Below are 17,707 nucleotides of genomic sequence, written 5' to 3'. Positions count from 1 at the left end.
AAAAATTAATTTCCTCAAATGAAATGCACTGCAGGATGCAGTTTCCAGCACATCAGTGATGCCAGTGCAGTGTTCCCTGCAGACCTCTCTGCTTTTGTGTCAGAAAACTAAATTATTTTTGATGGCATGTATAGATACATAAAATACTTGGATCTCTCTGGATCTGTGTCTGTCTATACCCTAGATAAAAGACAAGCATGTGTATTGCACAGTAAATTTTAATAGACCCTCTTTGGCACTCCTGTTTAAAAATATGAGTGTAATAATAAAAGTAAAGAACACACTTCTATTCATATATTCTTGTAATATACTTATGCATTGAAACATTATCTTTGTGCATTGTGGGTTCCTCTGGTAGTCTTCTATTACAGCAATGCTTAGGTCAATATTGAAGTTCTGTTATTCGAAACAGATAAAATCCCTGCCCTCCCCCACCCCAAAAGAAATGTAAACTAAAAGCAAGTTGAAAATGAAAGCTACTGTTGTCTGCAATATCAAAATGTACAAAATTAGCAACTTGGGAAAACACTGTACCTTCTTCAATGTACCTCTGTCAGTCTTTCCAAAACAGTTTGATCTTTCTGTTTTATCTAGTGATAAAAGAAGCTGCCATTATGAAGAAGCACAACCTCTTTGAAGATAACTTGAATTTGCCCTGTGAAAGCGTGTCCAGCTTAACAGACCTGAAGACCCCTTCAGGATCAGCACAAACCACTCCCGCCAAGAAGCCTTCCACCGCCCGAGCTGAGATGTCAGACACTGAAACTCAAAGTGATGAAACGCTCATTGTGACAGGAAAAATTTCTTGGGAGAAGGATGGTGATGATAGAAGGTCATCAGACAAAGAGGCAGTCGCTTCTGCTAAAACAGCTAGTGATCAGGCAAGCAAAGGTGAAGAAATGTTCCATATAGACATTGGCCAAAACCAGGAAACCCTTTCAGCTACCCTTACAAATCAAGAAGTTGTAGAGAAAAAAAGCACTTTGGAGAATGAAGATACAGTGAAAGCAGAGTGTGTAATAAACGCTGAGAAAGAGCTTAAGACACAACCAGAAGCTGTGGAAGAAAAAGTAGCTTCTGGGACTGAAACTGAAGTAAAAGGTCTTGGAGCCAGCCCTAAAAAAGAGCTTAGGGTACATGAAGGAGCAGTAGAAGAAAAGGTAACTTCTGAGAGTCAAATGGCAATGGATGCTGTGTTTGTTGGTAGCACAGAAAAAGAAAGCGAAGCACGGGAAAAAGTTTCTGAGATAAAGCTGACTTCCCCACATGATAATGTAGCAGAAGCAGATATTTTAGGGGATGCTGAAAATAAAATCAAGGTAGAAAGAGAAATTACAGAAAAACTAAGTCAGAGTGAAAATGCAGTAGGAATGGGATTTGAAGAGGATAGTAAAAAAGAAAGCAACGGCCAAGGACCTAGTACGGAGACATGGGTTATTTCCCAGGATGAAAATGCAGGGAAAGGAGGGTCTTGGGATAATCCAGAAAAAGAAGGCAAGTCAGAAGAAAAGAGTTTTAAATCCCCCGATGATGTGAACGAGATAAGGAGTTTGCTTATGGTTACAGTTGAGATACCAGCAGATACTCCAACCGAGAACATAAAGGAGATTTGCGAAGGTGAGATATTAAATTTGCAGGAGCACAATAAAGGGAATAATGAATTGAGCAAAATGGCTACAGCAGAAATTCAAGTGAGCCAGATGATGATGAATAAACATGCAGCAGAATGTGCAGAGTTCAAGGAGGACCAACCATCTTCATCTAGTTTGGGGACAGATGGTACAAATTTAAAGGATGTGTCCAAGGGGGCCTGCAATATGGCACAAGCAGAATGGCTGGTGGAAAGCTCAGATATGTCTCAGGAGACAAAAGCAGAGGTGGAGATCACACAAAGTGTTTGGTACACAGGTGTGGGAAGCTGCAAAAGTGATAGATTGCAGCTAGAGGAACACACTGAAAATGTGTCTAAAGACAAAAGATTAGATGGGGAGGAGGGAGGAGTAGGGAATAGCCATGCCACCGCGGTGGAGACTGAAAGCTTTTTTCATAAACCTGCTGAAAATGCAGGCACAACACAAGTGCCCATTTTGGATACAGAAAACCCAAGAAGAGGACTACTAGATACGCCAGATTCTTTGGTGCTGGAACAGGGTGAGGTTAGTGCCATAGAGGTCACAGAAGATACAGAGGCTGGTGAGGGTGAAGGGAAGCCAGGACATGAATCATCTTCACACATGGAACTAAAAAGCACAGAAGTAAAAGATATTTTCACAGAAGAAAACAGAGAAGATAGTTATGCACAGCAAAACTCTGAAGAGTAAGAAGTGTTTTTCAACCCATCCCTGCAGGATTTATTTACTCCAGTAATCCCTGTTTAATTGTGACTACTTTGGGTCAGAGCTAGAGGAAATGGGCTTGTGGTTTTATCAGCTCTTGCAGTTTTAGCACAGAACCCTTCCTGTGTGATGGGTGATAGGTTTCTTTTCAGTTAAAGCCCTCACTGTTTAAAACCAGATTGCTGTTGGGAACCTCACCCCCCACTCAAAATTTGCTACCTTTTATGGTTATAGAAAAAGTTTGAAAATATGACCACTGAATGGTTCAAAAGCAACCCACCCCCAACTATAAAGTTATTTTAACAATGTAACTGTTCTTAGTTCTTTAGCAAGGGAGAGGCTCATGGTTTTTAAGTACATGGATTTGACAACTACTGCTGTGATTCTTAGGTGGTTGGTGCACATATTGCTATCCAAGGATGCTTTTAGTATTTGCATGCAGTATACAGGAAATAAACAAAACCTTTAGTAGTTAAACAGAACCAAATAATTAATTTAGAAAGTTGCTCAAAAGCCACACTCTGTGCAAACTCTGCAAACTTATTACTTTAATATCCACCAAAACTTTAAAATAATTAAGACAAGCAAGTTTCCTGATTTTTTTTTTTTTTTTTTAATTGCTGTATTTAAAATGGGGAAAATATGGGAGCAGGTTTCTCAGTCCCGCTGTGTACTTCTGCGTTATTTAGCCTTCCAGAGCACTGTATGGCTACTTTATTTTGTTTCATTTTATGGAAGGGAAGATGAGAATGTTTACAACAACTATAACTATTAGGCAGCATCTTTCTGTTTTACTTCCCACCATAAAATATATTCATCTATGGCTGTCTAATACAGAATATTAATAATTCTGCCATTCCCATTCTTACTGAGTTACCCAGTTCTGTAGGTCTTTTGAGGTGCAAAAATTATATAATAAATGGCAATAATTGTGAAATATTATAATAATTGAATAGAATTTCTAACACAGATGTTAAGCAAAGAGCAGCCAAAGGTTATTCACATGTGCTTAGACTTTGGGAGGCAGAATCACATTTCAAAAGCAGTTATTGAAAAGAGACCTATTGCTTTCATAGGTGGCATATTATCATCCATATCAAGTCTATGCACAGAGTTGCTTATATGCATTATCTGCATATTTACAGTACATAAAAGCTTGGAAATGAAAACCAGTATTTTAGTAAAATGGGCTTTAGATTTCAAGGCCTCGCTTCAGAGATCAGTTTAAAGCACCTTAAAATGTTTGCCTGGTGTTTCAGACTGTTTCTGAATAAATATAATACAGTACAGGACAGCAAAGATTAATGATAAATGATTAATGATAAATGCAGTATGGAGTGCAAGATTTACACTCATAAAGACATGGGAAAAAATAATAAATTCCTGAAAGCATAATACTTGTTGGCATTTAACTTCAACAAACTGTGCAAAGTCTATTATTTAATGCTATCAAAATATGCTATAATACTAACATTGAATTGACACTAGAGGAACAGGCAAATATTACTGCACAAGCAAGGAACATTGTTGAGTGACTGGATCAACTGCAATGTCACTATTGTAAAATAAATGCAACTGCTGTTTGTTCTAGAAGTCATACTGAGGTATAGAAACATTAAGGTCACAGAAGTTTTCCTTGCAAAAGTACTTTGACTCATTTCCTCCTTATATTTCATGCAAAAATACTAATTTGTAAACACACAAACCACTGTAAGCCATTTTTTAACAAATCATTAATTATTTCACTGTAAGCCACTTCGTTTTTACAAATCATTAGCTATTTCTAATCAGTAATGAATGTTAAATGACTTCAAATTTATAATGTGTTTTACAGTTAAGCAGCAGCAGTCTCTCTTAGCCATGTTAAATTAAGCGACATGACTGTTTCATATGATGTATGAAGGAGGACTAGCGAGACAGCGACTCTGCAAAAAAGACTGCAGTCTCCAAGAGCTGTTTAGAGCTAATACAAATTAAGATACACCTATACAGAAAGTATTTAGCAAAAGCATTCCCATCATAGTAATTTTTCAGTTATTTCTATGGCAGATTTAGATCTGGGTAATATTTTCCTGTAATATTGAAGAATTAAGTTGTTGAATACAGGTGCTCAGCATTATTTGTTTTTCTTAAGTAGGGTGGGAAAGAAGAGGGAAGATTCAGCCTGTACGTTGCCTTGGTCTGCAATTTGAATTGAAGTTCCTCACGGCTAGGGGACTGAACCTTTGACTTTGTGGACATTTTCTGTACATTTGGATGTTTGCAAATGGATAGAGTAGCATTTTTCCTGTCTTTAAATAGACTTGGGTGGAGGTGGCAGCGATTTCGAGGTTAGCAATCCACAAGGTTATGTTGGACCACTAATCAAAAAGTACAATAATCCATCCATTCAGTAATTTTTGTCACGTTCTTGGAATTTCCTACACTTACTCATAATGAATTATTGCACTTGTAAACTAGGAACAATAATAAATCACCTTTCACCACCTGGAAGGTTGAGGGTTAGGAACACTGGGGTGCCTTGAAGGGAGTGGCCGGGAGGAGTGTTACTGATGTTTTATTTCATGGGATTTTCAGTTTTAAATGACAGGATATGAAACACATTGTATCTTGCTTAGAACCGTGTAAAAACGCTTATCATTAAAATAAACGAAGCTCTTCCCTTCCATCGCCGGGAGGTTGGTTTTTGTGTGTGTGATAATTTAACTAGAGGGCGGGTACACCAAAACCACGCACGCGGGCGGCTGCCGGCGGCCGAGTGAAGAAGGCCGGTTACACCGTGCTCCCCAGCCAGGACTTCCCGTGGCCCTGCTGAGCCCTCGGCGCCGGACTAGACCGGGCGCTTCTTTTCTCAGCCCGCTCCGCGCGCAGTCCCCGTTGCGGCCGCTCCGGTGCATGCCGGGAATTGCAGTCCGACACTACCCCGCCTTTCCCGCCCCTCCATTTGCCCACGTCGCCCTCTCGCCCCGCGTGTCTCTGCCGTCACGTGGCCCGCGAGCCCTCCCGAGTCGCGGTGTTCCTGTTTCCGTTCCTATTGGCCCGGCGGGGCGGGGCGGTGCGTGCGGGGGGACCAGGAAGTGGCAGAGTGAGGCGGTTTCCTTGGCTACGCCACAGGAAAGTGGAGGGCCGGTCCCTTCCGCCTGCGCGTCGGCGCTGGGAGCTGCGGCTGCCGTGCCGTGAGGGGCGGGCAGCGGGCGAGATGGGCCGGAGCTGGGCCTAGCGGCAGCGGGCAGGCGGCCGCGGCCATGAGCGGAGCTGCGGGCTGCCAGGGGGGCGGTGGCGGAGGAGACGGCGACCGGGGGCCCCGCTGGAGGAGGCCGTGGAAGCTCCTGGCCCTTGGCCTGCTCTCCGCCTCCTCCGTTCTGGCGGCGGCCCCGGGCGCCGGGGCCATGAGCAAGGAGGAGAAGCGCCAGTTGGGGTGAGAGCCGTCGCGGCGGGCCGGGCCGGGAGCAGGGGTTGAGGAACGACGGCAGCGCCGGATCGTCCTTGGGGCTGCCAGATAGGCGGGGGCAAAGGCCGGCGGGGCCAGGAGCTGTCGCCGTGTTGGGGTAGGGGGTTTACTCTGTCTGCGGGGGTTGGGCTCGATGGGTCCGACTGTATCCTTCGGCAGGTAATGCTTCTCTGGTCCCTTCTTTACCCCCACTGAGGACTCTACGAGATGAGGGGTTTCTGTCTCACGTCAGTCTCTGAGGTGTGTATGTCAGAGCCGGGCTAGTGTTTAGGGTCAGGTCACGCGGCTATTTGGGGCAGGCAGCCTTTTATCGCCTCTGCTGTGTGTGGGGTCAGACCCTTCTGCCATAGACTTGAGAGCTGCCGTCTTGAAGACTGTAGCCAGTGGTTGCGTGTAATGATGGGTAAAAGTAATCGAAGGTAAATCTAAATCCGTTGTCAGTTGGTCTAATTGTGGTTGTGCCTCTGTAGCAAGTGAGATAAAGATAAATGTTTACATATGTTCTAGTTGCTGCCTATAAGATAGACTGCTTTTGTTCCCTGTGCTTGTACAGATTCTCTTTTTAGTATAGCTTTTAGTTGAAGGACAAAGACTGCAATATAGGTGGCAATGTATTGCACTGCACGGAGGAAGGCTTTTTAGACAAATATGTAATCAAGCATATCACGATCTTAGAATATTAGTGGGGCAGTTTCATCATCCTCCTCCTCCTCCCATCTACTGATAAGTTGCGTGGAATAATGGTGCAAAAAGTTTGCTGGAGCAGCACTCTGGATACCTTCATTTGTTAATCGCTAGATATAAGTTGATATTTAACTTTGATAATGTTTACAGTTGCTGAGGTTTTCCATCTTGGATTCTCCGGGTACTTTGTGTGTACAATGTTTTGTATGTTTAAATTTCATTCGCCAGTTGGTTTTAAAATTTTTGTTCATAAAATTTTGTAACTTGTAGTCACTGCATCATCTCATGCCCAGGCATATGCAAATAATGTCTTGCCACAGTTTGTATGTGAGGGACTGAGCTGGGTCATTTCTGAATATCAGCAGGATATCTGTGTATTTATTTAATGATAGTCGCAGAAATTATTCTGAAAATGCTGTGTAGATGTAAGTTGTGTGTACAGAAAGAAAAGTTTTAAGAAGCTGCGTGCTGCATCACCGAACAGCATTGTATGCTTAGTTCATCTGAATGTGGCACCTGTGTGCCAGACGCTTGGGTTTTGTTTGCTGAAACACACACCAGAACTGCAGACTGGATATAGTCTGTGAAGTACCTGAAAAAAGCTTTATACTCTGCTCTTTTTATGACTTAAAGCATTTGATGAGTTAAAACTACTTAAATTTCTAAGTCACTGAACTAAATCAGGTATTTAGAATATAATTGTAGTGTTCTTGTCTCTTTTATGTTCAATGTTGTCAGCAGAGATTGTGAATTATGCTATTGGTAGCTTAGAAATTAGCATGCTCTTTTGCCTTGCCGGGCTTCTCAGTAAAACAGTTAAAAACAATTGGAAGTAGTGCTGTCTCAAAAAAAAAAAAAACCTGGTGCTTTTTTATATAGTAGTGTTTCTCACATTGACAGCTTTTCAAACATGTAAAATAAATGTATCTTCAAGGTTTTTCTTTGGTATTTGCCTGCCAAGACTTCTAATGCAAGGAAGAGGTGTACCTCATAACTTATGGTCCTTTTCTGAATCGCAGACAGGAATTTATGCTGTGTCAGTAGGTTTTAGTATTGGTGATCACAAGCAGAACATAATTCTATTTGCTTGTTTTTGCTGAGCATGGCATGTGTACCATCTCTAGCTTTAATGTGTGGGTGACATCTACAGATATTTAAGGGGAAGCACAGGAAGTTGAAAGAGATCCCCAAATACTTACTTTCATGTTAGGTGAAAAAATAGTTTTTCCTTTCTACAGTGAACAAAAGTAGCCAAATTAGGAAAAATTACTGTGCTATATTTCATTTAGAATCATCGAATCATAGACTAGTTAGGGTTGGAAAGGACCTTGAGATCATCTAGTTCCAACCCCCTTGCCATGGGCAGGGACACCCCACACTAAACCATGTCACCCAAGGCCTCATCCAACCTGGCCTTGAACACTGCCAAGGATGGAGCATTCACAACTTCCCTGGGCAACCCATTCCAGTGACTCACCACCCTCTCAGTAAAGAATTTCTTCCTTGTATCCAATCTAAACTTCCCCTGTTTAAGTTTTAACCCGTTACCCCTTGTCCTGTCACTGCAGTCCCTGATGAATAGTCCCTCCCCAGCATCTTTGTAGGCCCCCTTCAGATACTGGAAGGCTGCTCTGAGGTCTCCACGCAGCCTTCTCTTCTCCAGGCTAAACAGCCCCAACTTTCTCAGCCTATTTTCATAGGGGAGGTGCTCCAGTCCCCTGATCATCCTTACTTGACTCCATTAGTAGAGGACCTGTTAGTGATACTCAGATATTAAAGTGTAATACATCTTGCTGTTCTAAGATGGTGAGTTAAAGGCCGTTGGGAGGCAGATCACTAATGTTTTTCCTTGTTTCTTTTTTTAGAAACCAAGTGCTTGAAATGTTTGACCATGCATATAGCAATTATATGGTAAGTAAAATACTTGTTGATTTAATTTTTTCAGAGTTATTATTGCTGACCTGGGAGAGAAAGCTACCAACAGTGTCATAGAATCATAGAATGGTTAGGGTTGGAAAGGACCTTAAGATCATCTAGTTCCAACTCCCCTGCCATGGGCAGGGACACCTCACAGTAGACCATGTCATCCAAGGCTCTGTCCAACCTGGCCTTAAACACCGCCAGGGATGGAGCATTCACAACTTCCTTGGGCAACCCATTCCAGTGCCTCACCACCCTTACAGTAAAGAACTTCTTCCTTATATCCAATCTAAACTTCCCCTGTTTAAGTTTTAACCTGTTACCCCTTGTCCTGTCACTACCGTCCCTGATGAATAGTCCCTCCCCAGCATCCTTGTAGGCCCCCTTCAGATACTGGAAGGCTGCTATGAGGTCACGCAGCCTTCTCTTCTCCAGGCTGAACAGCCCCAACTTTCTCAGCCTATTTTCATAGGGGAGGTGCTCCAGTCCCCTGATCATCCTCGTGGCCCTCCTCTGGACTCGTTCCAACAGTTCCATGTCCTTTTTATGTTGAGGACACCAGAACTGCACACAGTACTGCAAGTGGGGTCTCACGAGAGCAGAACAGAGGAGCGGAATCACCTCCTTTGACTGGCTGGTCACACTCCTTTTGATATTCTAGCCCAGATATTCTAGAGAAATAGCAGGGAGGTAGGGGTGGAAACAAAGCTAAATTAGTAAGAGCACCTGTATTGCCTTTAAAAATAAATGAATAAATCTTACTTTCAGGAAGAGTAGTGTCAAGGAGGTTATGAAGGCTTTTAGAATGGTAGCTAGGGTTAATCTGTGCCTGATCTTTCTCAAACCAGTATATCTCACATCAAGCTATGAACACTTAATTTTGGTGAAGTATTTGTTTTGAAATTCCAGACTCCTAAAAATAGTAGGAAAAGGAAGCTCAGGAAGAGCTGTCTGTAGTCGTCAGATTCTGGAGAACAGAAACTGATCTTACTTTGTAGGTAAAAAAATATGTACAATATTCCTTTTGCAGTAAGATATGGTAGATGCAATTTGGTAGCTCTTTTACAAACAAATACTGTTTGTAGATTAAAGAGGGGATCTGGCTTCATATCTACACAAAATAGACTCTTCTGAGTATGTGACAGTCATATGACTGAACCATGCTCACTATGGTTTCTTTTAATATAAGTTGTGATTTTCTGTGCAGGTATTTATGTGTTCTGGATGCATGAGCCATTCTGCACTCCAGTCAACTTTGAAATACATTGGCTTGGTTTAGATATGTTTAAGAATAAAGAGTTAACATGGACTGACTTTCCTGAAGTAATAATTACTTTCAAATATACTAGAAGTAAGACACTTCTGAGGAGAAACTGTGAATGTGAATAAGATAAATATAATATTGCATTCTTACTGAATTTCCATTAACAAACATTTTGTACATTTTTTGTGGCTGTTGCAGAAACCTGCCTTTTTTTTATGTGGCACCAGTTCCTGCAAGACAAACTGCTGTGTCTTGGCAATATCTTGCTACAAATCCTGGTTTCTGTATTATGGTTTAATATTTTAAAAAGCTTGTTAGTTACAAGCTTATATAGTATGGGAGAGTTATAGAACTCTAGAATGGATAAAAACCCAAGCAAGGGTATTTTTGAAGAGAGTGTAGTTATTCTTTTTAATATTAGTTCTTGCTTTTGACACCTTAGCAGTTTAACGAACATCAGCCTTTTTCGTGCTAATTTAGTTAGTTGTGACCTGATTCAATGGGAAAGACTTGACTTGTGTTTCCCATGGTATTCTGAAGGAAAAACTGTTCCATATTTGGCAAAATTGGACAAAATATTATATCCTGATAGAAAGGACCTGTGCTTCTACTGTGCATTGTGTGTTGAACTGGAAACTGATAGGTGTCTTGCTACACCTGAAGCAAGAAAATTCTGGGTGAAAGAGAAAAATTACCTCAGCTATGCTGGAAACTTTGAAGCCAAAAGGATATTTGCTTGCCACGTATGCTGGAGCACTAAACAAACAGAGAAATATAATTTGTTTATTTAAAGCTGAAAAAAAAGATTAGTGTATCAGACTTGATTCTGACAGGAGGAAAATGAAGTATTTTTGCAGCTGCTTTTGGAACAGCCACCTGAAGAGTTCTGATTTTCTGTTTCTATTATTATGTGTTTCAGACTTGCGTATTTAGAAGTCTGAAAATTCATGTTTGCATGCAAGGGGGGAAACTTCCTTGACTTATTTTCAGTTATTAACTGGAGCCTTGAGTAAAAAGCTGCTACTTTTTTTGGTGGTGGGTTCTTTTTTATTTTTCCCATTCCTTCAGCAACATTTGTAATAATCAGAATTCTTTTCTTCTTGACTGTCAGAAATAATATGTGAAAATGTCAGTCGCTTGAGACCAGAAGGTATTTTTTTGTTTATAACACTATTAGCAATGCATCTTTTTTCATTAATCAAGTACTGTTCTACCCTGACTTTACAGTCCCAACATTAGGCAATAGGATCATCTGTTGGTCAGAATGTGTAGAAATTCCAGAGTCTGTTGAGCTCTATTTTAGAATATTTTCCAGAAGTATGTTTATTGAAACATTTGTATCGTGTTCTATGAATTGCTACCTTCCTTTGAGCTTACTTGAAAGGGGAAAAGTTGAAAGTTGGGAAATCACTTGACCCAATAGCTTTCCTGTTCTGGAGAGAGAGAATAAGTGAACTTCTATTTTTCAAAATGCTTCTAGTTCTTTATGCTTTTGTCAGACTAAAAGGCATTTTTTATCCAGAATTTTTATCACTTTTTTCTCCATAATTTAATCCAAAGATCTTAATTCTGACATTGCTTTTGTTTGTACTGCTTAAATCTGTTTTCTGAATACATTGCACAGATACTCAGAAACATCTGAGCCATATTAAAATTATCTAGATTCTGGCTTTTGTAGTTAAACTTCAGGAGAAGAGAGTCATGCAAAAACTGAAACTCTTGAGAGGGTGGTAAGCAGGGAAACAAAACTTCATTTTCAAAAGAAATTGCTGTAAGAGCTGTTTATTTATAGATGATTGTTCCTCTGTTTCCTCTCTGTTTCATGTTTGAATATTGATTTTTTTTTTTTTTTTTTTTAACATATATTTGGGAAGACTTTGCACTGAAACTATAAGTAAAGACACTCAGTAGTTGAACTTTTTTATCTTGCCACGTGTTAGTTCTCCACTAAAAGTAAAATAGCATGGCACAGTACAGTAGCCAGTTTCCTGATGTAATCAGAAGAGAGAAGCTCCATCCCCATCCCAAATCACTTGTATTTGGCTTCTAATGGCATGGCAATTTCATGGGTGTTTGTTGAAATTAGATTTATCTTTATTAATGTCAGTGGCCTCTGAAATTTTTTCAGTAAACCTCTCCTATTAAACAATGATGTATTTCAAATCCGTTTCTATTTAATTTGATATCCTATTTTGGTGGTAGCTTAAACCTGCAAAACTTGCATTTACTTGAGCGGGAATAGGAACAGGCGTTTTATTCAGTCTGCTTGACTTGGGCAGTGGTACCACTCCTGTTACTTCTGACTGACTGATGAGAAATAATATTACAATACAGGATGCTTTGTGGAGTGTTTTTTCTAGAAATATGGAAAGTAACCATTGCTTAAAAAAAATATAGCAGTGTCTCTCCCTTTAAAAAAAGTTAATCTGTAAAAGTCTCAATCTTGATAATCTTTTATTTTTTTTATTTTTTATTTTGATGAATGTTATCTTTTGTTATGCCTTGTGTAGTGATTTGACTAATTTTTATTTTAACTTCTAAGTGAGTTCTCTTATCTGTCATTGGTTGTGACCCTGAGTCACTTATGTTCATTTGGAAATATTTCCAAAGTCTCTTTAAAGTCTGATTCCCACTGTTGTCTCCATGAAATACCAACCACTTGATAATGCCTGCATTAGTTTTAGGTTTTAAATTAATCTTTGAGATGATAGCTTCTGCCTAAAAAACATAATAGAAAGTGTCATACTCACCTTGTTGCAGAAAGTACACAATTAACTTGTTAAGTTAATTGTTGTGTTGGGTTTTTTTTTGTTGGATGTGCATTAGTTGTTCCTGACTTCTCTGGGAGGTTAGATAGGAAGAGGTCCTGTTGTTCTGATCACAGTTTAATAATTTCCAGACACCCATCTGGAAAGCATCTCAGCGGAAAAAGACCTGAGGGTCCTGATGGACTCCAAGTTGACCATGAGACAGCAACACACTCTGTGGCAAAGGCAGCTAAAGGTATTCTGGGCTGCATTAGGCAAAGCAATGCCAGCAGGTCAAGGAGTTGATCCTTCCCCTCTACTCAGCGCTGATGATGCCACACCTGGAATACTGTGTTCAGTTCTGGCCTCCCCACTACAAGAAAGATGTACTGCACAGAGTCCAATGAAGGGCCATGAAGATGATGGAGCATCTTTCCTGTGGGGAAAGGCTGAGAGATGGGACTGTTCAGCCTAGCACAGAGAAAGCTCAGGGGGATCTTATGAATGTAGATAAATACCTGAAGGGAGGGTGTAAAGAAGATGGAGCTGACTTTTCTCAGAGGTGCTCAATAACAGGACCAGAGGCAACGGGCACAAACTGAAACATGGAAGGTTTCTCTGAATGTTAGGAAACACTTTTTTTACTGTGAACATGACAGAATACTGGCACAGGTTGCCTAAAGAGGTTGTGGAGTTATTCATTAGAGATACTCAAAAGTTATCTGGACATGGTACTGGGCAACTGGGTCTACGTGGCCTTGCTTGAGTAGAGGGGTTGGGCAAGATAAACATCAGAGGTCCCTTTCCACCTCAAAGATTCTGTGATTGTCATGGAGTTTTTTTAAGTATGGCACAATTTGGCTTCCTTTTAACGGGCTCTGAAGAGTTGCTGAAATGGCTATAAGTTTTAACTTATTCCATTGTTTTGTTTCCCTGCAGGAGCATGCATATCCAGCTGATGAACTCATGCCTTTAACTTGTCGTGGACGAGTACGGGGTCAGGAACCAAGTCGAGGGGATGTGGATGATGCCTTGGGAAAGTCAGTGTTTGAAATGGTTACTCTCATGTAAACATTTAGAAATCTAAGTACAATTTGCAGCCCATAAAATTTCTTTGTTCAGTTGACATACCCAGAAATTTACATGTGTAAGAAATACTTACTTTTATTGTTTTTCCCCATGATATTAACTGATATGAAATTGTACCTTAGTCAGAAAAAGAGACTTGACAGTGAATGAGATCGAAAGATACTTGGCGAATGATTAAAAGCATTATTTTCTGTAGCAAAGCCTTCCATATGTGAGCTGACATTTATGGTATTAGTTAATTTGACTCCTCAATAAAGGTTGTAAGGGTTAATTATGAGCTGCACAAAACAGAAAACTGTTATCCTTATAAGTGATATTTAAAGTGCCTTTTATTTTTAGTAGAAAGCTCTGAAAACAGAATTAGTCAAATGATTGTCATGTGTGTGGTAGCCTGAGGCCTTTGCCAAAGTATAAAACATTATTTCAGACATGGAAATTCTTAATATTTTTTCTTTTAAGATAGCTTATAGTAAAAAGTACTGATTCTTTGGACAGCAACATGTAGATTTAAGGACTGGTTTTCACCATGTTCGATTGAACAATCAAAAGACAAAATTAACTTGGTCTAAGTGTTTGTGATTGATTCCTGTGTTGTCTGTTTGTGTGCAGTTTTATGTTTATAGAGCAATAATTTAATAACAAATAGCTAATGCCCTTTTTTTATTGGTATCACTGCATGGTGTCCCGAAGCAGAATAGCATTAATCAAAGATGAAGTCCTTATCTTAAATACTACTTCAAAGTCACTGTATGATATTGAGCATGTCATTTTGTTCTTTTTTCTTTTTTTTTTTTATTATATACAAAAATACCTTAGTCTAGAAATTCCTGTATAAGCCTGCTGCCTTGGAGGTATTGAGAGATATGGCTGATGAGGAAGAAGTGTCAAGAAAATGTACTTTTAATCCTGGCTATGCTGTTATGCTTTCTTTTTTATGACTTTTTTTTTTTTTTTTTACATAGTAGCATGCTATCATTTAGTGAAAGTACATTTCATCCACTTAGATGCATTGAATAGTATCAATATGTCTATTTTTCTGTATACATGCTGTTTTTCTGTTTTGATAATTAGCTACCTTACTATTTATTAGATTTCTTATATAATCCTTTTTCTATCCAGCTGACTCATCAGTCCTGTTTTCTACAAGCCTTTGCAATCATAAAATGACATTGCAAGATAGGTCAGTTATGTTTCCCAGGAGGGCCAGGGAGTTATATCAGCTTTCTCTAGCTGTGCAATGCATGATCTCCCCTACTGCACACAGCCACTAGTTAATCTCTTTCTCTTGTAGAACAACACTCATGAAATGCCATTATATCTTCACAAATTAAAAAAAAAAAAAAATCATCTATAACCACTAATTACATTCTGTGCATAGACATATGTTGCCTACAGGGTCTCAAACATTAGGCACTTGCTTAAATTCTTGGTGCTTGTTCTTCAGTAGGCAGTTGTAACTGTTTCCAAAGTTTTCAATTGTAATACTATCATATTCTGTAAATTCTATTCTATGCATTGTGTGTGTTTCTTAACATAGGAGCAATTTTATCAGGTTCAGCTAAAGGTCCACTCAGCTTGTATGCACTACAACAGCCCTAGAGAAGAATTTATGAACAGGACAAGCCTCATTGTGATATTACTGTTTCAAATAATATGGATCTGACTTGGTGTTCTCTTTTTATGGAATAAGTAGTTATTTATTTTAAGCCTGCCCTTTGCTTTCCCATGTAGGAAGTTTCATAAAAAAAGAACAGCATTTTCTTTAGTCTTCCACCACTAAATTTAACACTGAGTTTGATTGTACCAAACTGCAGCTTTTTCTGAAGTAGGTAACTGGAACAGTTTCTGGAGAAATTTAGTTTTTTTAGATTTTTTTTTTTAGATTTTTGATCTTTCTAAATATTTTTACTGTTACACTTAATAAGACAACACTTAATTTTTTGAAAAAGAAAAAAGAGGTTTGAAAAAGACTTCAGACCATTCTACTGGGTTTCTTGGATTCCACTGGAAACTACAAATAAAAAATTAATTTGCTTACGAGAAGTTTGACAGCTTTGCAGTAAATAAAGGTATCTTTATAAATCATAGCTTGTTTCAGTCAGCTCCTATTCTGGTCACTAACAAAGGGAGAAATCTTAGTAGGGTGTTTTGATATTAAATATATTGTGTACAACTAATTTTTTGTAGCTAGTGGTCTATAAGAATTTAGTTTCTCCCACAGTATTGTTTACAATGAAAAACAATTTAATTTATACACATACAGGTCAATAGTAAATCTGTTTTAAATTTTGTTTCATAGATTTTCACTGACCTTGATTGATACCTTGGACACTCTTGTGGTAAGTTTAATCTATTAATAAACCAAGAAGATTGTCTTCTGGTGCTCAGACTTACTTTTAGATTTCTATTTTGTTAAATTATACATTAAAAATACAAATTTTTCTTCACTTTTGATCTCTGTCTGTTTGAAATGGCTGTTGATTGTAAGAACTTCCAAGTGCTGTGATGGTGGTGTTTGGAGTTTGTTGCAAAAAAGAAAACTACACCAGTTCCTTCACATTACATTGGTGCTTCCTTGTCTTTTTTTCTTGGACTTTAACTTGAAGTATGTGGGTTTGCTTCCCATTATAGTCTTAAGCAACATGTTAACTTATAGGTGAACACCTCTTTATACCTACTGAATTATTTGTGCTTTTGGATTGTATGTATACATTTCATGGATGAATTTGTGCGTGCTAAAATATACATTTAAAAAATGCAACCCTGGATATGTTGGCTAGGAAATGTTGCCACAGTTCTTGTGTTTCATCTCTTATTAAAAGATTCCAATCATTAATAAACTACTTTTTATTAGATTTCAATCCCTTTGACATATTTTGTCATCATAAGGTAGAGTTTGGAAATCAGGAATTTGTGGCCATTCACATCTGCATGTAAATCTGTTTTGAAAATGCTTATTGCACCGATTTGGTGCGTGAATCGTATAGTGATCTCTCTCTGATGGCAGTTCCCTTTTTATTATGTGCTGTGAGGTGACCATTGCCTCTTTTGAATCAGGACCACAAATGCTGAAAATGTGGAGTCTGGACCTCCCTGTCTCGAACAGACATTGAAATGGATTATTGTGGTTCATTTATTGTTTTCTAGTCTTATAGCAGGATTAACAGTTATAGAATTTAAAGGTACTTATAATAACAAAAATTCTTAAAGATTGATTGAATAAAAAGAAGGTGTGAAAGGAAGTATGTAGGAAATACGGAGCTGTTCCTCAGGCACAAGGAGAAAACTGTTGCAAGGAGTAAGACTGCTAAGACAATTCACTGAACTTAGCATGTGGCTCCTTGGTGGATAGGAGGCTTCTGTGAAATTGGAGGCATCCGAGCAGACCAGCCTTTGGCCACTCTGCTAGCATAGCTGCAGGCCACTGAGTCCTGTTGCACTGCAGTCATGGTGAGAGAGTAGGGAAGGAGCAAACAAATAAATCCCTGGGTAGGTACATTCTCAGTGACTTCATTCTTTGTGTACAGCTTTTATTCTCTTCCGTGCATCTCATGACAAAAACAATACTACCAATGTCTGTTGCACTGTATCAGAGTATGCCCCTGCAGGACCAGGATATCGGTCTAAGCCATGTTAAATGCTTTCTTTTTTAATTCATTGCACTAGTTATTCTATGCCTGATTGTGATTGTATTAGCTATGTTTGAACCTGAACACCTGCTTATGTTTGTATTCCAGGTGTTAAATAAAACCAAAGAGTTTGAAGAGGCTGTAAAAAAAGTAATAAAGGATGTTAATTTAGATAACGACATAGTAGTATCTGTCTTTGAAACCAACATAAGAGTCCTTGGGTGAGTAACTTCTGTGTTTTCAAAACTCCTAAAAATGTGTTTTTCAGCTACACGTCCTTAAGGCATACCTTTCTGTATGTATTTAGATTAGATATAAGGAAGAAATTGTTTACTGTGAGGGTGGTGAGAGACTGGACAGGTTGCCCAGAGAAATTGTGAATCCCTTGAAGTGTTCAAGGCCAGGCTAGATGGCACTGTGGGCAGCCTGGTCTAGTGGAAGGTGTCTATGCCCATGGCAGGGCATTGGAATTAGAAGATCTTTAAGGTCCCTTCCAACCAAAACCGTTCTATGATTCTGATTCTGTGGTTCTGTGCTGTTTCCCCCTCATTTAAAACAGTTGTGCCTTTGTCAGTTATCATAGGTTG

General features: G+C 39.2%; 2 protein-coding genes across 5 annotated transcripts in view; both read left to right on the top strand.

Annotated features, from left to right (window-relative positions):
• NIBAN1 (niban apoptosis regulator 1) overlaps positions 1 to 3,420 on the top strand; it is a gene marked incomplete at its 5' end in the record, with an annotated part of 64,980 nt that extends 61,560 nt beyond the window's left edge. The window contains one exon of the mRNA XM_080623387.1: positions 595 to 3,420. Within this exon, the coding sequence (XP_080479513.1) occupies positions 595 to 2,321 (1,727 nt within the window). The 3' untranslated portion in view covers positions 2,322 to 3,420. The remainder of the gene's footprint in view (positions 1 to 594) is intronic.
• Positions 3,421 to 5,413: 1,993 nt separating this feature from the next.
• The window catches only part of EDEM3 (ER degradation enhancing alpha-mannosidase like protein 3), a 32,487-nt gene continuing 20,193 nt past the window's right edge, over positions 5,414 to 17,707 (top strand). For 3 of the 4 annotated variants that reach the window (XM_080623372.1, XM_080623371.1, XM_080623370.1), the window contains exons 1-5: positions 5,414 to 5,754; positions 8,337 to 8,382; positions 13,342 to 13,442; positions 15,791 to 15,830; positions 17,229 to 17,341. In XM_080623372.1, the coding sequence (XP_080479498.1) occupies positions 5,582 to 5,754; positions 8,337 to 8,382; positions 13,342 to 13,442; positions 15,791 to 15,830; positions 17,229 to 17,341 (473 nt within the window). In that variant the 5' untranslated portion in view covers positions 5,414 to 5,581. Of the gene's footprint in view, positions 5,755 to 5,898; positions 6,028 to 8,336; positions 8,383 to 13,341; positions 13,443 to 15,790; positions 15,831 to 17,228; positions 17,342 to 17,707 lie in introns of those variants that run through there. The other variant, XM_080623373.1, reaches the window with a different exon arrangement.

Source organism: Psittacula echo, assembly GCF_963264785.1.
Source record: "Psittacula echo genome assembly, chromosome: 7".
NCBI lineage: Eukaryota > Metazoa > Chordata > Aves > Psittaciformes > Psittacidae > Psittacula > Psittacula echo.
This window is presented reverse-complemented; position numbering and strand designations above follow the sequence as displayed.